Here is a 27,171-nt window from a genome sequence, read left to right as displayed (position 1 = left end):
CTCTATCCACTGTCCTCTCTCTCTGGTTTCAGACTCTATCCACTGTCCTCTCTCTCTGGTTTCAGACTCTATCCACTGTCCTCTCTCTCTCTGGTTTCAGACTCTATCCACTGTCCTCTCTCTCTGGTTTCAGACTCTATCCACTGTCCTCTCTCTCTCTGGTTTCTGACTCTATCCACTGTCCTCTCTCTCTCTGGTTTCAGACTCTATCCACTGTCCTCTCTCTCTCTCTGGTTTCAGACTCTATCCACTGTCCTCTCTCTCTCTCTGGTTTCTGACTCTATCCACTGTCCTCTCTCTCTCTCTCTCTGGTTTCAGACTCTATCCACTGTCCTCTCTCTCTCTCTGGTTTCAGACTCTATCCACTGTCCTCTCTCTCTCTCTGGTTTCTGACTCTATCCACTGTCCTCTCTCTCTCTCTCTCTGGTTTCAGACTCTATCCACTGTCCTCTCTCGCTCTCTCTCTGGTTTCAGACTCTATCCACTGTCCTCTCTCTCTCTCTCTCTAGTTTCCGACTCTATCCACTGTCCTCTCTCTCTCTCTCTCTAGTTTCAGACTCTATCCACTGTCCTCTCTCTCTCTGGTTTCTGACTCTATCCACTGTCCTCTCTCTCTCTGGTTTCTGACTCTATCCACTGTCCTCTCTCTCTGGTTTCAGACTCTATCCACTGTCCTCTCTCTCTCTGGTTTCTGACTCTATCCACTGTCCTCTCTCTCTCTGGTTTCTGACTCTATCCACTGTCCTCTCTCTCTCTCTGGTTTCTGACTCTATCCACTGTCCTCTCTCTCTGGTTTCTGACTCTATCCACTGTCCTCTCTCTCTGGTTTCAGACTCTATCCACTGTCCTCTCTCTCTCTGGTTTCAGACTCTATCCACTGTCCTCTCTCTCTCTGGTTTCAGACTCTATCCACTGTCCTCTCTCTCTGGTTTCTGACTCTATCCACTGTCCTCTCTCTCTCTCTGGTTTCAGACTCTATCCACTGTCCTCTCTCTCTCTGGTTTCTGACTCTATCCACTGTCCTCTCTCTCTGGTTTCAGACTCTATCCACTGTCCTCTCTCTCTCTCTGGTTTCTGACTCTATCCACTGTCCTCTCTCTCTCTCTCTGGTTTCTGACTCTATCCACTGTCCTCTCTCTGGTTTCAGACTCTATCCACTGTCCTCTCTCTCTCTGATTTCAGACTCTATCCACTGTCCTCTCTCTCTCTCTGGTTTCTGACTCTATCCACTGTCCTCTCTCTCTGGTTTCAGACTCTATCCACTGTCCTCTCTCTGCATTAAAGGCACAAAAAGCCCAAAATAAATCTTTAAAAAACAAAAGGTCAAAGGTGTGTTAAAATATTTGTCATAGCTTTTATAAACGCGAGAGGAAATCTGACCTGTGCCGTCTCTTCTCTTCACTGAAACACAGAGAAGGTTTGAGTCGACTCTCAGACGGCGGCTCATGTTACAGGTGTGTGTGTGTGTGTGTGTGTGTGTGTGAGTAAACAGTCATCAGTGTGTGTTGTGTGATGAGAGGCTGACAGGAAGGGTGTGTGGCGCTCATGTCTTTCATCTGGAAATACAGGATTTAGGAAGAGGAAACTGCAAACACTCATTTTTATCTGACCGAGCTCTTTGATGTTTCACCACCGACTCCTACAACAAATATGACACACACACACACACACACACACACACACACACACACACACACACACACACACACACACACACACACACACACACACACACACACACACACACACACACACACACACACACACACACACACACACACACACACACACACACACACACACACACACACACACACACACACACACACACACACACACACACAAAACATTTTAGTGTCTTATGTTCTTAAAGTTTTCGACCGTGCTGAGGACGGACTCGGCGCGTGTGTTGGTGTGTGTGTGTGTCTCTCGTTACCTCACGTCCCGTCATATACACACCTGGAGGGGCGGAGCTTCGGCGAGTAAGAGCAGGTAAAGCTTCAGTGTCTCATCCTGCAGCCTCAGAGGAGGAGAGCGACAGCAGCATCCGAGGAAGGTGAGACAAAGACGACATCACACTCTGAATAAAAACATGTAGAAATAGAAACGTTCATGGGGTTAAATGAATGTTTTCAGAGGTTTATATGTAAAATGTTTCTCCTCTCACGTTTACTCACTGAAGTTTATTCTGATGCTCATAAAACTTCTGAACTGATTTTTATAGATATTTAAATTCTTCACAGAAAATCTAAACTGCCGAAAGCATGAACTAAATGTGTTCAATTTAATGTTGAACTTTTTCTGCTTTATTGATATGAATGTGTTTTCTACTCGATGGGACGCTGTGTTAAAGGTGTTGTCTTGTTGTTTCTGATCTTCTACACACGCCTCATGACAGACGTCGGTAACGCTTTGGTACCTTTTGATTCTATGGATCATTTTAAAGACACATGGTATGAAAAAGTGTCTAAGATTTTAAATACCTGGTGCGTGCAGAAGTTTGTATGTGTGGGTGTGTATGTGACTTCCTGTGCTTCTGCAGCCAGCCTCTAGTGGACACTCCAGGATTTTACACTTCAGCATCAGGTTAATTTTTCAACACAAGTTTTATTTTTACAACTCATCAGTTTTGATTTGATGAAGGATAAGAGTTATTCACAATAAGGCGTGTAGCTGACCTGATTGACAGGTGGGCGCGGTGTAACGGTTTGTCAGGAGGTTTAAAACCCGCCTCAGCGTCAGCTCTCAGCCTGTCGTTAGGTTGACTGAGGACAGGTGTGTGTGTGTGTGTGTGTGTGTGTGTGTGTGTGTGTGTGTGTGTGTGTGTGTGTGTGTGTGTGTGTGTGTGTGTGTGTGTGTGTAAGGCTGTGTTTATTATTATTATTATTCATAAAATTGTTTTCTTCATAAAAACAAAATGTTCTTAAAATATATTTTTCTGGTCGTGTCATGATCGGGGTCGTAGTATGACCAGGAGTTTTGTGCAGGTGTTTTATATTTGTTATATTTAGGCCAACATGGTTTATGAGGTCTGGGGTTCAGCGTCCCGTTAGTGACTCTGTTTCTTCTTTGTGTCTCAGCAGGACTCTGATGGTCTGAGGATGACCCGTCACTGAGCTCTCTGCTGCTCTCAGGTGTTTCAGGTCTCATCATGTCTTACCTGAGCTTCAGTCTGTCTCCCTCTGCTGGACACTGTGAGAACAGCAGCGTCTCTCAGCGCTCTCTGTCCAGCTCCGTCCCCTTCCTCCTCTACCCCTCCTCCATGGACCACTACAAGAGCCCCCTGAGGGGCCCCGGCCTCCTGCCCTACCTGTCCCCCTTCCACGCCCACGGACACTTCAGCGTCTACGAGTGTCCCTTTGAGCCGGCGTTCATCCAGAAGCGAAACGAGCGAGAGCGTCAGAGGGTGAGGTGCGTGAACCAGGGCTACGCCAAACTGAGAGACCACCTGCCGGGTCAGAGCGCCGACAAGAGGCTAAGCAAGGTGGAGACGCTGAGGGCCGCCATCAGGTACATCAAATACCTGCAGGGTCTGGTGGAGCTGGAGGACGGCCCGTCTCCCGACGCCTCGTCACCCGGAGGAGAGTCTGAGGGGGTCACAACCTGCTGAGACCGCCAACTTCCTGTTTACTGTTTCGACTTGAACTGAGCTGCAAACACGACGAGCCTGGCCCTCGAGAACATCAGAAGAAGAGACGTTAAAGAAACTGTAGAGAAAATGTTCCGTTGTGTGTTTCTGTTAAACATGTTTATGAAGTTATCGATGTAATGAACGGGTCCAGGATGCATTTTCAAAGAGAACCTTTTTTACACCGAGGACTTCGTTTTGACCATCGCCTGTAAATTATTAACACGTCTAGGTCTCCGTCCGATGGTTAAAATGTCCGGGTGACAGGCGCTGGCTGAACTTCCTGTCCGTCTCGAGTCCATCAGCTGTGGTGAAACTGAATTTACTTTCATAATGTAAAAAAAACAAATAAATAAATTCTGAAAGTGCTCGCTGTCTGCTAACGACCCTGTGGCGTGCTCGCTTCTCTCCAAAGCTGCATTTACACATTTTGAATTACAGTTGAAGACATCGTGTTATAAACTCACATTAAAGGTCACATGATGCTTAATCCTCTTCTCCATGTTCCTCTAACTCTAACATGTGTCTCTAGTCCGTCTTCAAACCCCCCAATGATGAGAAAAGTCCATCCTCTCCGTCTTCTGCCTGCTCCACTTTTCAGAAAATGTGGTCTCAAACAGGCCGTCTGTGCACCTCGGTAGGTGATCAGTAGCTTCACCTAGGCAGAGCTGGAGACAACAGCAGGGGAGAAGGGACAAACAACACAGGGAACAACAAACAGCTGTATCACCTACAGGAAATGTTTTTTGAAGTTTCATGACATATTTTAACTTCTAGAAGAATGATTTTGCATTTTGTTAAATATGTTTTTAGCAGTTATTAAGTCTCCGTGCTTGTTGACCTTCAGGGCCACCATAGTTAATACTTGAATCAATTTAATTGTTTTACTTCAAAAACAAACACAAACCTTTTCAGTGAGACAGGTGAGTAGCAGAGGAATAAATCCATCAAACATTGAAGGCTGTTGAATGTTGAAATAATCGGTAACCAAAGGTTGCTGATTTTTTGTGTGGAATTTAAACAAAGTTCTGGTTGTTATCCACAATTCTTTGACAATTTAAGACATCTTATATCCCAATAATTGGTGCCTATGATTTTATTTTTGTTGGCCTGGTATCCAAACAAGTATCGACCTAGTTAAATCTATACTGGAATCATATCAAAGCTTTAAAATCTGGTGTTGTGACGACACTAACAGATTCATTTCAAACCAGCCATAAAGATTTCTGTGAAATAAATTCCAGTTTTCATATGAAGGTGGAAACAGGCGACACACAGAGGCAGCGTCACTAATCTGTGACACGTTTAAGAGGAGAGAGAAAGGAAAGGAGTCAGTGCGATCATTAAATATTGATTTAATATTTAATCGTCAAACTCAGACGTGAGGAAATGATGAAGCAGAGCGAGCCCGTCCTCCCAGACAGAAGATGAGTTAGAAAAATAAAAAGCATTTTGGATTAAAATATGAACAAAGTTTTAGTGGCTCTGTTCCAGCGGCTTCCCAAAGATCTTTTCTTTGCACACTTTCATTTTTAACTATCAGTCAGACGACATCAGTCTCCATCAGACCACATGGAGACTCACTGTGAGCACATCAAGATAAAACCACTGACACAAAGAACCTCCGCTCGACAGTCTGAGACGTTCTGAGAAAAAGAGAACTTTGAGGTTTTCTAACCTGGGCGTCGTTTCTTTACTGTTTAGAATCTAAGTGGTGAATCGTTACGAACATCTCGCAGCAGTGAGACGGGCTGCGTGGTGATCTTCAGACGATCCATTCAAAGCCATTGTTTTTTGTCCCTGACAGGCTCCGATAGTTAGACTCTAAGTGTGTGACATCATGACTGCTGACTTACAATAAAATACTTTGTAGGATCAAAGAAAAGGTTCCTAAAAACCAGTTTGACTTTTTTTTTTCTTCTGTTTTAGTCTTTTGCTGCTCGGCATCTTTATTTCCTCTGCTGATCGTCACTTTGAAGACGTTTATATTCTGTGGACGTTTTTATTTCAAATTAATTTGAAGTAATTTAAGAAGCTTCTCTCTGTTTTCTGACAACACAAAAACAAATAACTGGTTTATCAAGGAAGAAGCAAAAGTCACATTCATGTTCCAGTGAGCGTCGAGCCTGTTTGTCATCTATTTGTTACCTTTTGTGTTTTCTGTTTGGTCTTTTATCTCCAGAGGAATCAGGAAGCAGCCGAGTGTGACGAGCAGACCTGGCTCCTGATTGGACGGCTCATTTTAAGTCGTCGTGCAGCTGCTTTGTATTAAGAATCAAACTGTTGACACATGAGAAGTGAAACAGAGGGAACACTTTTTATAGCTTTAAAGACGAGCGTCTTGGCGATGACTGAGTTTCCTGGACTAACCTGGACGCTCATACGAGATCTCAGTGACTCAGAACACAGCTGGTTGTTGATCATCAGTGATCATGTGACATTCTGAGCGAGCAGGTGGAGGAACATTTTCTACATTTAGGACATAAATTCAAATCACTCTGTTTTAAAACACTTCTTCTCTTCTCACTCATTCACACACGAGCGAGCGATCTTTGGCTTGAAGATAAAACTGAAAGCTGTTCAGGGAAATGAAATACTGAAAGAAGTCAAATATCGTTCATCAGGTTTCCTTTAACTCTGTACTTTCTTGATTTTAACTTGGGGGGGGGGGGGGGGTGAATGCAGCGGCAGAATGATTTCAAACGTGTCACAAAGAGCAGCTGCTGTTTTCATCCAAAGTTTAAGTCAAATCAGAGCGGACATATTTTAAACTCATCCGTTAGTGGACCAAACCAGAGTAGGCAAAAGGTCTATCTGATATCTTTCCAAACACAAATAAAGAGAAATGTATTCAAACAGAAATCTAGATTCATTTGATTTGCGTCGTGTGTCGACACTGTGGGTTTCTCTCTGCTTTTCTTGTTCTTATTTGAGGTGAAAACAGCAGTGTGTTCCTGCGTCTGCAGCGTTAACCTTTGGCACAAAAAAGGAACAATGTGAAACTGATGAGGACGTGAGGGGAACAAACTGATGAGGACGTGAGGGGAACAAACTGATGAGGTCAGGAAAACACTGAAACTGATAAAGGAGCTGTAGACATCTGTTTGACCCTGTAAATAAAAACACTGAGGTCTCCACTGAAACTCTCCTCACAGTGATTAAGCCCTTCACACCCCTGTTAGTGTTTTTACAGTTTGTTATGAAGCCGCCCTGATTTGTGTTGGATAAGTCGAGTATGTCCAGAAAGACAAAGCTGCAGAAACAAGCGTGGACTCAAAAAAAACAAACAGGTCAAGTCAGTTAAGAGTTCAGCAGCTCTCAGTCTGTCCATCTGCTCTTTCTCTCTCTGTGTCTCTAAACATGTGCAGCCTCAAATCCTCAGCTGACATGTTCAACTATGAGATCGTCCTCATACTAGATTCAAAGGAAACCTCAATCGCCCTCATGCACCTCAGACGTAGAGGACAGGTCGATCGTCCTCATGCATCTCAGACGTAGAGGACAGGTCGATCGTCCTCATGCATCTCAGACGTAGAGGACAGGTCGATCGTCCTCATGCATCTCAGACGTAGAGGACAGGTCGATCGTCCTCGTGCATCTCAGACGTAGAGGACAGGTCGATCGTCCTCGTGCATCTCAGACGTAGAGGACAGGTCGATCGTCCTCGTGCATCTCAGACGTAGAGGACAGGTCGATCGTCCTCGTGCATCTCAGACGTAGAGGACAGGTCGATCGTCCTCGTGCACCTCAGACGTAGAGGACAGGTCGATCGTCCTCATGCATCTCAGACGTAGAGGACAGGTCGATCGTCCTCATGCACCTCAGACGTAGAGGACAGGTCGATCGTCCTCATGCATCTCAGACGTAGAGGACAGGTCGATCGTCCTCATGCATCTCAGACGTAGAGGACAGGTCGATCGTCCTCATGCACCTCAGACGTAGAGGACAGGTCGATCGTCCTCATGCACCTCAGACGTAGAGGACAGGTCGATCGTCCTCATGCACCTCAGACGTAGAGGACAGGTCGATCGTCCTCATGCACCTCAGACGTAGAGGACAGGTCGATCGTCCTCATGCATCTCAGACGTAGAGGACAGGTCGATCGTCCTCATGCACCTCAGATGTAGAGGACAGGTCGATCGTCCTCATGCACCTCAGATGTAGAGGACAGGTCGATCGTCCTCATCTCAGACGTAGAGGACAGGTCGATCGTCCTCATGCATCTCAGACGTAGAGGACAGGTCGATCGTCCTCATCTCAGACGTAGAGGACAGGTCGATCGTCCTCATGCATCTCAGACGTAGAGGACAGGTCGATCGTCCTCATGCACCTCAGACGTAGAGGACAGGTCGATCGTCCTCATGCACCTCAGACGTAGAGGACAGGTCGATCGTCCTCATGCACCTCAGACGTAGAGGACAGGTCGATCGTCCTCATGCATCTCAGACGTAGAGGACAGGTCGATCGTCCTCATGCACCTCAGATGTAGAGGACAGGTCGATCGTCCTCATGCACCTCAGATGTAGAGGACAGGTCGATCGTCCTCATCTCAGACGTAGAGGACAGGTCGATCGTCCTCATGCATCTCAGACGTAGAGGACAGGTCGATTGTCCTCATCTCAGACGTAGAGGACAGGTCGATCGTCCTCATGCATCTCAGACGTAGAGGACAGGTCGATTGTCCTCATCTCAGACGTAGAGGACAGGTCGATCGTCCTCATGTGTCACAGACAAACAAAGTGGATCTCTTTTACTCATCGTGAGGACATAAAGGTTTTGTGGTTTTTGTCCTCAAAGCGTCCTGATGCAGAGAACAGTTGGTCCTCATGCGTCCTGCACGTAGAGGATGGCGAGGCGGCGGTACACCAGGGTTCGGTGCTGCGGCTGCAGGCAGTAGGCGATGCTTTGCTCCACCTCCTCACAGCGTCGAAGGAACCTGCAGCGGTCCCGGGCCAGTTCCTCCCAGGGGCCCCGACGGTCCTCCTCCTCCTCGCTACAGCTGGCGAAGAACTCCTCCACATCGTCACAGAAACGAACCTGAAAAGAACAGGAGAAGAAGAGGAGTACTGAGTGAGTGATGCTCAAAAACACATTCATTAAGTTCAGAGGAAGTTTGACGATTCCCAATGAACACGTTTTCACTCTTACTCTCAGCTGAACGTAGAATTAAACACAGAAAGATGAACCAACAGACATGCTGGAGGAAGAGAAATTAAACTGTCACAAAAATAAGTCGGCAGTTGTTACTTTCAGCTGGGTGCAGAATATTCTACTCAAGTCTTATTAAATGTGCAACTCTATGAACCATGTGTTCCTGAAGAAATATATTATATATATAAAATATAATATATATAATATATTTCTTCAACATTGATAATTTCATTTTATACTCTGATAACTGCCTGATATTTAAAATTATTAATAATCTTGCACCCCCTCCCCTTAGAGAATGCCTGGCCCAACCCAGCTGTGGCAGAACTGGGAGGACTCGGGCATTGTTGTTGTTGTTTTGTTTTATAACAATTGACTTTTCAAAAAAAAAAAAAAAAAAGCGTTTAATGAAGTGTTTGTTAATATTTATGGATTTAATCTGATATTATTAAGTGTAATGTTACACAAATTGATTTTTTTTTTTTTTTTACATATTCTGATATTCGATTATGTATTTTCTGCTATGTATTATTTGTTTACCTGCCCAGGGACAACAGATGCAAATTGGCTATTAGTAAACTCTGGTGCAATTACATTTAATTGTGTGCTGCCCCTGTAAAAATGAACAATAAAATAAAAAATGTTTAATAGATTTTACTTACGGTAAGTCTTGTGATTAACTTTGACACATATTAAGGTTCTGTCCAACTTCCTTGCCACAGTTTAGTTTTTGAATGTTAGGTATTAAAAGTGTGTCCTATACAAGAGGAGGATCATTAACAGAGACTCTGCGCTGAGTCATGATAAAACACTTTGTGAGTTTCACTTGCAGTCATCTTGTTTCATCACATGAAGAGCTGCGGTGGAATACAGAAACTAGGGCACTCCGTGTTTTAAAGAAAGAAACTGCAGCTGGAAAAGAAAACTATCACAGTGTTCAAATTTACTTCTAGATGTCACATCGACTCTTTGTTTGGGACTTTGTTGTATTTGTTTTGAAATTTCCCCATCAGGTCTGTCAGAAAGTACACTATCAAAAACTCCCTCTCTCATGGGCTTGGCTGTATTTAGACCCATGATGTTGATGTGTTCTATCATCTACATGTTCTCTGATGGACAGTTTCGTTTTATATTTATTTATTTTGCTTTGAGACAAACTGGGACCAAAACACTCTGACAGTATTTGTATCGCAGAAGGAACCTCCTGGAGCTTTAGCCGCTCTACAGATGGAGGTCGGTGCGCTCTGAGACCTTAGACGTTCAAAATATAAAACAAGACTCCTGCTCTTGGGCAGAATCCAAAGACTCTACTCGAGCACAGAAAATCACTTAAGGCAAATGTAATTGGTGCAAAGGACTAACGTTTCAACGCACTGCGTCTTCCTCAGAGTCAAACAGAAATGGTACAGATGTGAAAAAGTTAAAAACACTCCTACTCGTAGTCCTTTATTAAATCAGCATCTGTACGGTTTATGTCAAATTATGGACAATTTAAACTTTTCTTTTTGGGGACCGTTCATAGGATGGAAGGACAACTTTCCCCCTTATTTTCCCACCTTCATTTAAAGTTTCTTTTAGACCTGTGGATGGGAATTTATCCTTAATGTCACTAAAGATTAAAAGAAGAATCTAATAACGATTTACAAAAACCATCAAAGTGATTTTCAACTGAAAGTAAAGAAACTGACCTTTTTGATTTTGCTGTTGGAGCCGGAGGAGATGCAGAGTTCGGAGAAGCCGCTGTCCAGCCTCTCCTCGGCCTCCTCCTTCCTGTACTCAGGTGGAGATGTTGGGTTGTGGTGAGTGGAGCGAGGTGAAGTCTGGGAAGTCTTTCTGGGCTTGGCTCTCGCACGAGGCCCTACCTCAGCGGGACCTCGAGTCCTGATCGTGGCCTGGAAGTTGAAGGGGCTGTAGGGATCTGAGGAGCAGCTGAAGGAGCTCAACAGGCGGAGGCTCTCTGCTTCATCCACCTCACTGGCCGAGGTCGAGTCGTCCCATGTGTCGTTTCCAGAAGGAGGTGATGAGGAGGTGAGCTGAGGGGAGGAGAGAGGGAGCGAGGTTAGGTCAGGAGAGGAGTCCGGGGTGGACTGGGTGGAGGAGAGAGGCGTGGAGGTGGGGATAGTCCTTGGTGGGGTGCTGCGGGTATGCAGACGGGCGGTGAAGTTTCGAGGGTTGTATGGGTCTGCACTTTGGCAAAGTGAGGTCCACAGCCGCTCCGCTTCAGAGTCCGCCTCGCTGTCCGAGTCTGCATCATCGTCTTCATCGTCCTCATCAGAGGAGTCGGACAGATCAGACGAGCCCTCACTGTCAAAGCCATCATCATCGTCCTCACTGGACTCCCTGTCTGACTGGCTGCTGTCGTCGTCACTGCAGGGGCAGCCCATGATGAAGGCGATGGCCTTGTTCTGGCACTGGGGGTTTGTGAGCGCCATCGCCTCCACAGACTGACCCTCCTCAGCCGTTACTTCCTGGTTGTCTCGTGCACCTTCTTCCTCGTCTGCCTTTCCTGATGCAGACTCGCCCTCCCCAGCAGTCCCCTCCTCCATCTCCGTCTTGATGGGGGCGCTGGTTTCAGTGGATTGGAGGTCCTGCTGAAGCAGCTCTTTACTCGGTGGTTTCACCATGTACAGGTGGCACATCTGGACATGTTCCTCTTCCAGACTGGAGTAACCATTGTCCTGATCCGGGGTCAGAACTGCCACCTCACTGCAGGCGGCGGCAGCTCCTGATCTGCTCAGGTGGTCACTGATGCTGAGGTGCTGGTCAGGTGTGGATGCCTTTGTGTTCTGGGCTGTTTGAAGGCCTCCATTGTTGGCCGGCTGGTCTTTGTGGTCAGTCGGTCCGGTGTTTTCTCCAAGCGTCCATCCCCCGATGTCGCTCTGGACAAACGCAGCGGTTGTTTCTGCAGCAGAGGCATTTGTCTCAGCCGCTGGTTGTTGTGGACAAAGCAGGCCTGTCACATTCCTCTCATCGGCTCGGGCCTGTGAGCCCTCCTCACCTCCCCAAAAGCTGCCCCACCATGTCCTGCTTTTACCCCCATTGCTCTTGAGTGAAGAGCTGACTACCTCTGTCACCCACTCCTTTTCACCTGCAGGGTTTATTTCCTGAGAAGACACCAAACCCAACCGGACATGACTGAGAAAAGTCCTGGCAGAAGAAAAATATCCCACCTGAGTCTGCTGGCAGACATTCACTCCTTCTGCACTTTGAATACCCATTTCCCTCAGAGAATCAGGGGTCAGCCAGGGTAGAGACCCGCTGTCTGTGGGCTCCAGGAGGCCGGGTGCTCCGTGGTGCTGACAGCGCAGGAAGGTCAGGTGAGGGGTCAGGTGAGGAGCCGGGTGCTCTGTGAGAGGCATGATGTCGTCCAGCTGTCTTAAAAACTCTCTTTCTTCATCCTCAAAGCTGTTTTTAAAGTCCCCACTCATCCATCCGGCTCCTCTGTCAGGCAGCGCAGGATTCCGGGGCCGACCGAGGAGATATTTTTGGAGAAATGACATCGCGGGCCTGGACACCACGGAGAGCAGGCCGATCCACGAGCTTTCCTGACTGTGGAGGCCGGGGGAGGCGACTCCGTGCCCGGCGGGAGAGGACGAGCTCTGCCCGCTCGATAATTGTCCCTCACTGCTCATATTTCTGAACATTTTTTATCAACTCAAAAAAAGTGCAAAAATAGTGATTATATGAAAAATAACCTGAGCAGCAGGGTTAAATATCTCTGTGGTTCAGCTGTCAAGCTGTAGGAGTCTGCAGCCCGGGCACATTTAAACACTCTCCATTTTAAACACTTCAGTCCTTTTATGAAACATCGTGTTTACTCAGGAAACATCGTGTTTACTCAGGAAACATCGTGTTTACTCAGGAAACATCGTGTTTACTCTGACTGGAACTCACAAGCAGCGTCACCTCCAGAGGGAACCCCGGAAACATCGTCCGTGAGCCCGGCGCGCTGCTGGGACTGATGGTTAGACTTCTTTCTGGTGAAGACGGTGACAGAACTGGAGAGCGAATACAGAGAGAACACATTTAAATCCCGGTGTGAAGTACAGTCCAGGCCGGTAGAATAAAGAAACGCCATGTTAGGCTGGGTTAGAGAGCCGTCCTCCTCTCAGCCGGTGAAGCTAGCAGGTTAGCTTAGCAGGAAAGCTAGCTTAGCGGTTACTGGACAAAACGCGCGACGGTGGATTTTAAATATCCCTTCAAAACAAAGCGATTTCTTCACTTCGTTGTGAAGTTTACACCGTTAACTCGCCTCCTAATGTTAACACTGTTTGTTTTTCTCCTCTTCAGTGGGATTTCAGCCGTCGTTTCGCTTCCGTCTGTCCGTCTCTACGCTGCAGTGTGAGATTTCATCAGACAGTTGAGGGACCGTCGCGAAATACTCGGCTTTACGTTAAACGCAGAATCAGCGCGCAGGGAGCGTCAAGGTGTTACCCAACCTTAAAAAAGCGCGTGACAGCTGCTCTGTTACGTAATCCAAAGTGAGTCCAAGGATCCCATGTGCCAATCTTCAGTACAGCCACGTGTTTATCAGCTTGAGCCTCCCACACATAAACCCACAGGTCCCTAACTGAGACCACGAGCTGTGTTACAGGCTGCAGGATGAAGGACATGCATGAAACACTCCGTCTTTAAATACATTTACATGCATTTTATGAAGCCAAGTTTATTTCCTTATAGAAAATAAATTCATAAAAAAGGTCCTGACACAAAACTTCACCCCCATAAAACACTACCCACATGACCTGCTTCATTATTATCATTACTAACATTGTTTTATTATTATTATTATTTAGCATCAATATATATATACATATATACTGTACATTCTATATATTTTATTATATTATTATATCAGTCTATATTATATAACATTTAATTATATTACACTATATTGTTCATATTGCACTATATTATATTATATTATCCTACATTATATTATATAACTGCACTCTGCATTACTGTGGTACAACACTGCCTCTCTTCTCTGCTGTTTACATTACTTGCTGCTATTTATCATACCAAGTCACTTTAATCACTTGTCACTTTATCTTGTCATTCTCTGCAAATACTGTCACAATTCCCTGCATAGTTAACTTCATCATTCATTTTGTACTTGTATATACTCCCTATTTTTTAAAAATTTATCTTATCTATTCTGTTTAATGTGTATTTTGAGCTTTCTTGTCTGTGCTGCTGCAACGCCTGAATTTCCCCTCTGGGGATCAATAAAGTATTATCTTATCCTATCTAAATCGATAAGAGACATATTTGTTTTATCATAAAACTAGGCGACATGGTTTTCTATATCCCCAAAGCTTTAAGCACATTTCCTGCTTCCCTCCCAATGCTGGGCCTGAAAGTCAAACGCACAAATATTTCATGATTGCAAAACAGGCGCCAAAAATATTTCAGGTAATGCAAAGGTGTGGACGGAGGGAATGAGGAAGAGACATGAAAGGAGGGAGAGAAGAAGAATGTGCAGACGCTTGGTTTTAAGACATAAAGGCAGTAACGAGAGAAGAAAACAGGAAGGAAAATAGGTTTAAGAAAAGAACTCGATAAGCTATTTTTTTTTCAGTTCAAGTTTATTTTGTAGTGCAAATAATACAAAACATGTTTCAAAATGAAAGTTACACATTAATAAGAGCCTGTGGGTCAGAATCACATTTTCATTAGCGTCAGTATTTACAGTATATTAAGATTCAGTTCACTTTGAACTTACATTCTCTCCCCGGGGGCTCAAACTCCGCCCACCTTCACCGAACAACGCCCTTCTCCTCTCATGTAGGATTCTATTAAGAATGCTTCAGAGTCATTGCTTCAGATTTCATCAAAATGCAGTTTAAGAAAAGAAGACGGCTGTGGCTGGCTTTACTTTTGAATATCTGATTTTCAACCGACACTTTTCATCAACTTCATCATGTCCCCAAAATGATCAACGTTTAAAATAAAGGCTGTTTAAACAAACTTAGTCCCAGCTCCAGGAGAGCACAAGGGTCAAAAATAAATTGAAGGATCACATATTGTCCTCATGTTCACCTTTCATGTTGTCAGCCTGTGAAACCTTGCAGCTCATTAAACTCATTATTGATCGTATAGTGGCGTCGGTAAAACCCTGGAAGCCTTGTGAGGGTGCAGGACGCTGCAGGGCTGCCAGGCGAGGGCTGCTCTCCTGAGCTGGGAGAAGAGAGTCTATGTTTCACCGGCTTCATTGAGGCTTGAAGCCGTCTGGTGAAATTCTTTGTTTCATATCGGGGAACTATGGCGTGATTTACAGAACAAGTCGTTTAGCGCCCTCTGCAGACTCATCCTGGGATTACTCAACATACGTTTACCTCATGATCTGAAACTTTGCCCACGATTAGTTTGGGCATCGAGCATTGTAACACTATATGGGAGTTTAAAAGTGGGAATCAGCAGAATAGGTCACCTTTAAATATCTAAGGAAAACATTTAGGCTTCAGTGTTTTTTTTCTTCTTCCTGAATTCAGTAATTCAGCGACGTCATCCATTTGTTTCTTAAAGGCGTCTTGAAGCCCAACTGAACTATAGAGACTAAAATCTTTTTCTAACCCGGCTGTAAACACGTTTATTCACATGTCAACACGGGACCTAAAGGAGATTTCTTGGCTTCTGCAGACAGCCTCTAGTGGACACTCGAAGAACTGCAGTTTTCTCTATTGGCTTTATTTTTTGGGGTTTTTAACCATGTTGCACATTTAGGACGAGAGCGTTGAACAGTTCAGGTGAGGAGAGTTTGTTTCCTGCAGTTTCACCCCCTCGCTTTGTCTCGTCTACAGCGCAAAAACAACGTGCAGGAAATCGCTCAGTCCCCTTTAAGATTCACTGCAACCTGGATTATTAGAAACCCACAGAGGCAGTTTTAAAAATGGACACAAAATCTTTCTTAAAAAGTACAAAAATCACACACAGAGAGGATTAAAAAGAAAAAAAACAATGGAATGAAACGTAGGAACAGAAATGGGAGCATGGTGAGCTGAAAGGCAAAGTGAGCAGCAGCGCCTCCTGCAGGCGGGATCTGTCAGACTGTAAGAAGCTCTCATGCACCACAGATAGAAAATCCAATCCACACACCCTCACTATAAAAATATCCTGCAGTCTGCTAACTGTCTGTACACATGCTCCGCTTCAGCTACTCCGTTAGCAACATTAATGCTAAAGCTCTGTACACACAACAACACACACTGCAGCTCACAAGGTTAAAAATCTTCTTCTGTACACGTTTTCTCAGTTTGTTTGTGTTTGACGGCTCATACTGACCACGTCTTTATTCTCCAGACACAAAAAGCTGCAAAAAAAATGTTTCTGGAAATCTTTAAATGAAGCTTTTCAGTCCTGGAAAATCCTGGAAAATGACTCAACAGGACAAAGAACGGGGTTCATTCTTCTGATATGATGCAGGACCTCACAGACCATTTCTGACTGTATTCAAGAAAGTAAAATGTGACGGTAACAACACCTCACATTCATCTGAGTAATGTGCACACAGCAAGAAAAAAAAGTAATCGCTGAGAAATCAAAACTGAAGTAAAGTCAGTGAATATTTTTCCATCTAGAGCCATGGTTCTCAACTGGTGGGGCGGGACCCAAAAGTGTTTTTTAGGGGTCGCGCAAGGGACACAAAAGTAGTGGCAAAAATGTGTAGGTCAAATCATCTGCCTTTAAATGACAAGAGAAGAAGACGACGAATTATAAGGTAGCACGGCCGAATCGAAAATATGACACCGATGAATTTCATGAAATACTTTTGAAAACGTTTCGAGGTTTGTGTTGGGATTTGGTTGTTTAGGAGGTGTCGGAGGTTCCTGAGGCTTCACCAGTTAAGAACCACTGACCCAGAGGAGGTCGTCTTAATCATCATCAGAGTGTTTTGACAAGAAACGCCTGAATCTGTCGTCTCCTCAACATAAACCCTTGATTCAGGCTGAGTGCAGAGCGTCTGTACATCTCATATCTGCATACAACAGACTGGATCACAAGGGGTTAAAACTGCAACAAAAATGTTCCCATGTTTTGTTTAATTTGAACCAACATGAAATTAATATCTAGTAAAGTCTGCAAAATGTTTCGAGACTTTGATACTTTTTGATACCACAAGTTTACCAACAGTCGATCTAAACTTTAAGAAGATTTAAACAATCTTCAGTCATAATTTCACCAAAAGAGAGAGAGAGTTGTACAAAGACGTTGCAGTTTTAAGCAGTGTGCAGTCGTCCTGTCACTTTGTCCAAAAACTCGAATTCAAAAGGATTTAGAACACGACACTTTGATGTCGCTGCGGCACACAAAACATTTTCATTGCTTAATTTTTACCAAACTGATGCAACACTGAGCCTGAAACACTCTGAAGCTAGATCAGGATCCAGTGCAGCTCTCTTTATATTCACAATATTACTCGCCGACGAAAACACCCGTTCAGACCTCACAGACGTTCCTGGTACTCAAATGTTTGCGAGCCAGCTTGGAGAGTTTCAGGTTTGTCTCTCCACCAATCAGTGGGCTGCTGTCTGTAAGTTTGCACATCCTGACTCACGCCGCCGTTGCTTTTGTCACAACATTAATGTCTTCATTTAGTGATGGCAATGAGAGCGCCCTCTGCTGGATCAAACTGCAGGCCGCCTGATTCACTGATAATCTTTATGTTTTGAATTTGAACATCTCGTTACAGTTCGATTGTGAACTTTCTCTTCCAGGTTCAAATGAATGTTCGACTTAAAAATAAAAACTGATGGCCCTGGTGTGCAGGAGGTCCCATGCGAGCCCATGTTTGGTGGCTAGGACTCTTTTGCTGTTGTTGTGGTATCAAACTGGTATCGATAAAGTTTGATTTTTGCTCCATTATTTTAAGTTATTGTGAAAACATTAATACTTAGTTAGTTTAACTTGTGATTTCATTGGACAGTTTGTTAAAGGATCTCATCATGGAATAAATCTGCCTCACTGACTTTAAACTTCATAAATTAGTGTCATTTTTAATCCAATAAATTAAAAACAAAACTCTGATTTTCAGTCTGCGATCCAGAAAGAAACTAAAATCGTTATCCTGATGGTTTCAGTGAAGTTAATCTGAAGCTTTAAACTCTAAACCTTCAGCTCCCTCAAACACAGAGGAAGGATCAGCCACACGGCTTTTACTTTTATCTTCTCTCAGGGAGAACTGGCTCTCTTCTTCTTCTCCTACACTTCCTGTTTCCTGTCCCTCAGTGGGCGGAGTCTGAGCTGGCGGCACCCAGCTGGTGCCAGTCGACCCAGTGCTGACCGGGGACCAGCCTCTTCAGGGGGATGAAGGTCTCTCCAAGCAGTGTGTTCTCCCAGAACGCTCCATCGCCCAGAACCCGCAGGTGGATCACCCTCTGGTCCAGGTCGCCCCGAGGGATCCGCTCGTACACCAGCTGCAGGGAGCGAGCAGCAGAAGGACGAAGAGGAGGAGGAAGAGGAAAACAAAAAGGACATTAAAAATAAAAACTGTTTCTGTTGTGTAAACATGAACATCATCTGCATAGAAACAAACGGCTGCTCGTAAACCGAAGAAACAAAGACTCTGATTGGCCGACATGGAGTGCGTTTTGTACCATCTCGTTGTAGGTGGGGTTACAGGTGCGTCGAGCCGCCTTGGTCTTCCTCTTGCTGGTCTTCTGGGGGTCTGGGAGGAGGTACAGTTTCACGTAGGGGTCCGGGTCGGTGCCGTCCTGCAGGGGCTGCTGCAAGAAGAAAAAGCGAGTCCAAGTCAGTTTCACTTTGAGAACATTGGTGATTCTTCATATAAAAAACATCCTCAGTTTTATCACTTAAAACAACAAAAACAACTTGAAGTATCCTCTAAAGGCCTGATCACACAGAGACGTGTCACCAGCATAACCTTTGTCTTCCTCTGGTACAGCACGCCCGGCGCTCTTCTCTGCTGTTGCTGAATGAGGCGTTTTTCTAGCAGTTTTTGGGCACGTTGAACATTTTTAAAAATGTTTTCCCTCCTCCTCGTCTTGGCGCAACGCAACGGTGAGGGCTCTACGTTTGCTGGAATCTTTTCGTTCCCACTTATTTTCTTGGTCGCCCATATTTGCACGCCGCCCGACATGATTTTACCCCAGATAAGGTCAGGTGTCTAAGGCGACTCGTCTCTGTGTGATCGGGCTTTAACTACTCAGAGAAATGAACACTTGGACATAAATCAGAATGATACGAAGTAACCATCACAACATGAATCAGGTCGGTGAAATGTTAATTCAACGTGTTTTTAATTTTATACTTTAAACCAAGTCCCATCTCTTTACATGAAGGAGGCGGAGCTTATGACACTAGTAAAGGGAGTTCTAAATCATTTTGGCTTCACTTCTTGGGGGGATGTTGTCTCGTCCATCTTTTTATTCAGTGTATGACCTACACACACACACACACACACACACACACACACACACACACACACACACACACACACACACACACACACACACACACACACACACACACACACACACACACACACACACACACACACACACACACACACACACACACACACACACACTGACCAGTCCTCGTATGTGCATGACCATGATGAAGAGTTTGTCGTTCTTGTAGGAGATCGACAGTTTGACCTCGCCGAGCTCTTTCCCTGAAGGTGGGGTCCATGTCACCTCTGCAACACACAAACACACACACACACACACACACATTTTCATGAAAGCCATTCATCTTGGTAACTTTGTGAAATGTATTATTCAAGTCTGTCTACCACGTGTTAGCACTCCTACCTTTAGGTGTCTGAAGCTGTAAACTTATATGGGTGAAGCACCTAAATTGTAGCAGATCTTTACTTGTGTAAGAGCCAACCATATGTTGTCAACAACTGTTTTCTAGACAGAGAGTCTACATCAGTTAGTATACACATCAGTGTCATGTCATCTTTATTGTTTTATAGTGATGTACCCAAATAGAAAGGAATTTGTGGGTTGCACCTTTTAACAGAATATAAGCAACACTGTGAACACTGTTACTTTGTCAGTCAGCGATTTGTAAGCATGCGTGTTTGGTGAAGTTGTGTGACCTCGGCCGATTAAATGGTGTTATACTCTACAGTCTGTTTCACAATTTCTTCATTGGATTTATACAGCAGAAACAACCCCCACTTAACACACACACACATAAACACAAACTCACACACATGTACACAGAAGAGTTAAAGCAGTTGTAATCAGTTAAAATGTATAAACAGTTGATTGATTGTTATGAGGTGTCGTTTATTTGTAGTGTTGTTACTTTAACCAGTGTAACCATTAGGCCCAGTGAGTGTGTGTGTGTGTGTGCTCCAGCTGTGACACACACACTGATACTGACGCTGGACTTTAAACTGTGTGTGTGTGTATAACAGGTGTGTATCTGTGCAGGCGGTGGGCAGGGGGGGGTTAAACTTTAACACCGTTTTATTTTAATGGATTTGATGGAGCTCTGTGGAACATTCACAGAGTCTGTTTGAGTTCAGATAAGAGGATAATCGTCCCGTCCACAGGTAAGAACGTGGAGGAGAAGCTGAGCCTCAGTGAGATCACAGAAGTGTTTAAAGGATAACCTGCTCTTAAATTTAAACTACAGCTCCCATGATGCTTTGGGGAATGTTAACAGAAGTCAGAGAGTTACAGCCCAATGTGTTCATCACAACAGCTGTGTGTGACAAACAGCTGCTTGTAGTGGTTAGTTTGTGAAACATGTAGACCAGTGGTTCTCAACTTGCCTTCCAAACCACAAACCAAACATCTGGTCTGCGACCTCAGACGCAACAAAACACATGACACATGACCGATGGAAAAAAAGACGGAACAAAAAGCGCTTCACAGACTGTTTGACACAAGTTTTGTTTTCAGGCACACATTTGCAACCCACTGAATAAAAGGCTCTGCGACCCACTTTTGGGTCCTGACCCACCAGTTGAGAAACACTGGTTTAGACCCTTTAAGACCCGATCAGGAGGGGTGTGGCCTGATTTTCGTTTTTGTTTTTTTTTAACCAAGTGTTTGGTTTAAATAGGATTATTTTACTGCTCCGATCTGGAATGAAATTTGATATTCATAATTACAGATCAGGGAGATGTTGAGATAAACTTAACGTCAGCGAAACGTCACAGAGGCGTAAATATCGCGGCTTGAAACGGCGGTCTGAATATGGCTAACGCCTCCACATCGGTCACGTGACTGAAAGCTCTGCAGTAAGGAGGCAGGTGAACTGCTGAAGTAAACTCTGCTGTGATGAATGTGGACTACACCCTAAAAATAAACTGCTGAGTATGTGTGTGTGTGTGTGTGTGTGTGTGTGTGTGTGTGTGTGTGTGCATGTGTTTGTGTGTGTGCATGTGTGAGTGTGTGTGTACCTGCTGGTTTGCTGGGTGTACTTCCTGGTGTCTCGTCTCGGGGCAGCGGGTGGAAGAAGGAGTAGACGAGGTCACACTGAAACACACACACGTTGAAAGTTAAACTCTGAAGAGTGAGAGAGGAAACATTTTATATTTAGTTTCACTGCAGGACGCTCTGCTCTATTTAAAGGTCATCTTTTAAAGTCATGATCGTCCATGTGAAGGCTGCACATGTTGTCATCCTCTGCACAGAAACTACACGAGGGTTTGTCTTAACATGCAGCTTTTAGAAACATCAAGTCTCACAGATCAGAAAGAGTCACCATATCAGAATTTTACACTTCAGTACGAATCTGGTAAAAAAAATAAAATAAAAATGAAAGGGTATCGATAAATGTTTTTATACTATAGCAACAAAAATACAAAGGTCCTCGGCATGCAACAAACTACCTCCTGCAGACAGTCTCAGTTGCAGAGACACGTTGAAAACCATAAAAATGAAAATGCTAACTGGATTTTTATTTTATTTGTGAGTTAATTAATGCGCCTTTATTCTGAAAAATTAAAAAGCATTTCTGCTGATGCGTTTACATTAAGTGGCAGTCGTAGGTTTCCATAGTAACCCTGCTTGTCACACCTTTCAGTCTCTTCACTTTGAAACTTTTATAACTGGATGTTTGGACACACAGAAGGAAGCTGCTGAGTTCATGTGATTAATCATTAAACCGACTGTGGACGCTCAGACGACCTGGTTCTGCAGAGCGAAGCAGGAAGTCACATAAAGCTGCACGACCATAAAAACACGGTTAAAATTGTAAAGATGAAGAAGTCATAAATAAAATCATTTCTCCTGCTGACACAACATGGAACAAGTTAGTGCAGAGACAAGAAGAGTCCTTCATCCTGCCAAGTTTCTAAAACTGGACAGACCTGATACAGGATCAGACTACACCCTGAGAGAGAGAGAGAGTGTGTGTGTGTGTGTGTGTGTGTGTGTGTGTGTGTGTGTGTGTGTGTGTGTGTGTGTGTGTGTGTGTGTGTGTGTGTGCTGATATGTTTCCTCTCACTGAGAACATTTCTGAGAAAACATGGAGTGAAAATGAAACCTAAAGCTGAGCAGAAACACACAAAACACGAGACACACACACACAACATGTACACAGCATGTACACAACACAACATGTACACAACATGTACACAACACAACATGTACACAACATGTACACAACACAACATGTACACAACATGTACACAACATGTACACAGCATGTACACAGCATGTACACAACACAACATGTACACAACATGTACACAACATGTACACAACACATGTATACAACACAACATGTACACAACATGTACACAACATGTACACAACATGTACACAACACAACATGTACACAACATGTACACAACATGTACACAACATGTACACAACACAACATGTACACAACATGTACACAACACAACATGTACACAACATGTACACAACATGTACACAACATGTACACAACATGTACACAACACAACATGTACACAACATGTACACAACACAACATGTACACAACATGTACACAACATGTATACAACACAACATGTACACAACATGTACACAACATGTACACAACACAACATGTACACAACATGTACACAACATGTATACAACACAACATGTACACAACATGTACACAACATGTATACAACACAACATGTACACAACATGTACACAACATGTACACAACATGTACACAACACAACATGTACACAACATGTACACAACATGTACACAACACAACATGTACACAACATGTACACAACACAACATGTACACAGCATGTACACAACATGTACACAACATGTACACAACATGTACACAACACATGTATACAACACAACATGTACACAACATGTACACAACATGTACACAACATGTACACAACACAACATGTACACAACATGTACACAACACAACATGTACACAGCATGTACACAACATGTACACAACATGTACACAACACAACATGTACACAACATGTACACAACACAACATGTACACAACATGTACACAGCATGTACACAACACAACATGTACACAACATGTACACAACATGTACACAGCATGTACACAACACAACATGTACACAACATGTACACAACATGTACACAACACAACATGTACACAACATGTACACAACATGTACACAACATGTACACAACACAACATGTACACAACATGTACACAACACAACAAGTGCACAACACAACATGTACACAACATGTACACAACACAACATGTACACAACATGTACACAACATGTACACAACATGTACACAACACAACATGTACACAACACAACATGTACACAACATGTACACAACACAACATGTACACAACATGTACACAACATGTACACAGCATGTACACAGCATGTACACAACACAACATGTACACAACATGTACACAACATGTACACAACACATGTATACAACACAACATGTACACAACATGTACACAACATGTACACAACATGTACACAACACAACATGTACACAACATGTACACAACATGTACACAACACAACATGTACACAACATGTACACAACACAACATGTACACAGCATGTACACAACATGTACACAACATGTACACAACATGTACACAACACATGTATACAACACAACATGTACACAACATGTACACAACATGTACACAACATGTACACAACACAACATGTACACAACATGTACACAACACAACATGTACACAGCATGTACACAACATGTACACAACATGTACACAACACAACATGTACACAACATGTACACAACACAACATGTACACAACATGTACACAGCATGTACACAACACAACATGTACACAACATGTACACAACATGTACACAGCATGTACACAACACAACATGTACACAACATGTACACAACATGTACACAACACAACATGTACACAACATGTACACAACATGTACACAACATGTACACAACACAACATGTACACAACACAACAAGTGCACAACACAACATGTACACAACATGTACACAACACAACATGTACACAACATGTACACAACATGTACACAACATGTACACAACACAACATGTACACAACATGTACACAGCATGTACACAACATGTACACAACATGTACACAACACATGTATACAACACAACATGTACACAACATGTACACAACATGTACACAACACAACATGTACACAACATGTACACAACACAACATGTACACAGCATGTACACAACATGTACACAACATGTACACAACACAACATGTACACAACATGTACACAACACAACATGTACACAACATGTACACAGCATGTACACAACACAACATGTACACAACATGTACACAACACAACATGTACACAACATGTACACAACATGTACACAGCATGTACACAACACAACATGTACACAACATGTACACAACACAACATGTACACAACATGTACACAACATGTACACAACACAACATGTACACAACATGTACACAACACAACAAGTGCACAACACAACATGTACACAACATGTACACAACACAACATGTACACAACATGTACACAACATGTACACAACATGTACACAACATGTACACAACATGTACACAACATGTACACAACACAACATGTACACAACATGTACACAACACAACATGTACACAACACAACATGTACACAACATGTACACAACACAACATGTACACAACATGTACACAACATGTACACAACATGTACACAACATGTACACAACACAACATGTACACAACATGTACACAACATGTACACAACATGTACACAGCATGTACACAACACAACATGTACACAACATGTACACAACATGTACACAACACAACATGTACACAACATGTACACAACACAACATGTACACAACATGTACACAACATGTACACAACACAACATGTACACAACACAACATGTACACAGCATGTACACAACACAACATGTACACAACATGTACACAACACAACATGTACACAACACATGTACACAACACAACATGTACACAACACAACATGTACACAACATGTACACAACATGTACACAGCATGTACACAACACAACATGTACACAACATGTACACAACACAACATGTACACAACATGTACACAGCATGTACACAACACAACATGTACACAACATGTACACAACACAACATGTACACAACATGTACACAACATGTACACAACACAACATGTACACAACATGTACACAACATGTACACAACATGTACACAACATGTACACAACACAACATGTACACAACATGTACACAACATGTACACAGCATGTACACAACACAACATGTACACAACATGTACACAACACAACATGTACACAACACAGCATGTACACAACATGTACACAACACAACATGTACACAACATGTACACAACATGTACACAACACAACATGTACACAACACAACATGTACACAACATGTACACAGCATGTACACAACATGTACACAACATGTACACAACACAACATGTACACAACATGTACACAACATGTACACAGCATGTACACAACACAACATGTACACAACATGTACACAACATGTACACAACACAACATGTACACAACACAACATGTACACAACATGTACACAGCATGTACACAACATGTACACAGCATGTACACAACATGTACACAACATGTACACAACATGTACACAACATGTACACAGCATGTACACAACACAACATGTACACAACATGTACACAGCATGTACACAACACAACATGTACACAACATGTACACAACACAACATGTACACAACACAACATGTACACAACATGTACACAACACAACATGTACACAACATGTACACAACACAACATGTACACAACACAACATGTACACAACATGTACACAACACAACATGTACACAACATGTACACAACATGTACACAGCATGTACACAACATGTACACAACATGTACACAACACAACATGTACACAACATGTACACAGCATGTACACAACATGTACACAACATGTACACAGCATGTACACAACATGTACACAACACAACATGTACACAGCATGTACACAACATGTACACAACACAACATGTACACAACACAACATGTACACAGCATGTACACAACATGTACACAACACAACATGTACACAACATGTACACAACATGTACACAACACAACATGTACACAACATGTACACAACATGTACACAACATGTACACAACACAACATGTACACAACATGTACACAACAGGTACACAACACAACAGCGTTCAGTGTCTGCAGGAGTAAAAACAGCGTGAACTTCGGGATGTAAAGATTCATCGTGAGAACGTTAAAAATCGATTCAAAGGCGTCGCGGTTCACATCGATACTCTGACAAACGAATCGCAGAGGCAGCTAGCCAGGCGTTACCATGGCAACTGCAGAGGCCAAACGAGTGCAAGAGCCAAAGAGATCAGGAGGTGCATCTGTGTTTTCATGAAACAATTAAAGGAATCTTTTTCATCGATTGTCTTCAGTCGTGAGAGAATCGTATCGTGAACTTAAACTGCAGTTCATCGTGAGCGGCCGACATCAGCTGTTTTTAAAGACAAGCTTCTTTTTTACAGATTTAAACTAAAAGGTTCAAAACTTTAGAACGTCTTCAGAAGATCGTTCCAGCGCTGCAGCTGTGTGAGTCACGCCCCCCGTCTGTTCCTGCAGGGGGCGCTGGAGTCCCATCATGGCGCCCCCCGTCTGTTCCTGCAGGGGGCGCTGGAGTCATGGCGGTCTCCATGCTGGACATGCTGTCTCAGTCTAACTCTCTGAGTGTTCACAGGACTGACTGAGATTCAGCGAGCAGAGGGTTAAATATTGACAGTGTGGCGAGCGAGCGCAGTGAACATGATGAGAATATTTAACACCATGATGTTTAAGGATGCCAAACCCGTGAAGAACACATCGATCACCTGATCTCAGGTTTATGAGCTTTAAAGAAGCGGTT

At 43.5% G+C, this 27,171-nt stretch overlaps 3 protein-coding genes across 3 annotated transcripts in view; 1 reads left to right on the top strand and 2 right to left on the bottom strand.

The window, feature by feature from the left end:
• The first annotated feature begins 1,553 nt into the window (after positions 1–1,553).
• On the top strand, positions 1,554–3,610 carry LOC110004278 (achaete-scute homolog 5-like). Its single transcript, XM_065955423.1, has 2 exons — positions 1,554–2,056; positions 3,081–3,610. Exon 2 carries the CDS (start codon positions 3,152–3,154, stop codon positions 3,608–3,610), a length of 459 nt encoding a protein of 152 aa, XP_065811495.1. The 5' UTR covers positions 1,554–2,056; positions 3,081–3,151.
• A 4,648-nt stretch (positions 3,611–8,258) lies between these two features.
• LOC110004277 (protein phosphatase 1 regulatory subunit 15B) lies at positions 8,259–13,158 on the bottom strand. The gene is made up of 2 exons (XM_020659825.3): positions 10,468–13,158; positions 8,259–8,665 (listed from the first exon to the last, which is right to left on the bottom strand). Exons 1-2 carry the CDS (start codon positions 12,421–12,423, stop codon positions 8,453–8,455), a joined length of 2,169 nt encoding a protein of 722 aa, XP_020515481.2. The 5' UTR covers positions 12,424–13,158; the 3' UTR covers positions 8,259–8,452.
• Positions 13,159–14,348: 1,190 nt separating this feature from the next.
• pik3c2b (phosphatidylinositol-4-phosphate 3-kinase, catalytic subunit type 2 beta) overlaps positions 14,349–27,171 on the bottom strand; it is a 39,933-nt gene continuing 27,110 nt past the window's right edge. The window contains 4 exon segments of the mRNA XM_065955422.1: positions 14,349–18,195; positions 18,376–18,504; positions 19,333–19,439; positions 21,165–21,240. Coding sequence (XP_065811494.1) covers positions 18,004–18,195; positions 18,376–18,504; positions 19,333–19,439; positions 21,165–21,240 — 504 coding nt within the window. The 3' untranslated portion in view covers positions 14,349–18,003.

This window comes from Labrus bergylta, chromosome 5 (genome assembly GCF_963930695.1).
Source record: "Labrus bergylta chromosome 5, fLabBer1.1, whole genome shotgun sequence".
Classification (NCBI taxonomy): domain Eukaryota; kingdom Metazoa; phylum Chordata; class Actinopteri; order Labriformes; family Labridae; genus Labrus; species Labrus bergylta.
Note: the sequence above shows the minus strand (reverse complement) of the source record. Positions and strands in the feature narration are given on the sequence as shown.

Coding starts and splice junctions, on each gene's coding strand:
- LOC110004278 (XM_065955423.1), top strand. CDS start 3,152: ATGTCTTACCTGAGCTTCAGTCTGTCTCCCTCTGCTGGACACTGTGAG.
- LOC110004277 (XM_020659825.3), bottom strand. CDS start 12,423: ATGTTCAGAAATATGAGCAGTGAGGGACAATTATCGAGCGGGCAGAGC. Junction 8,666..10,467: donor CCAACAGCAAAATCAAAAAG/GTCAGTTTCTTT, acceptor TGTTCTTTTCAG/GTTCGTTTCTGTGACGATGT.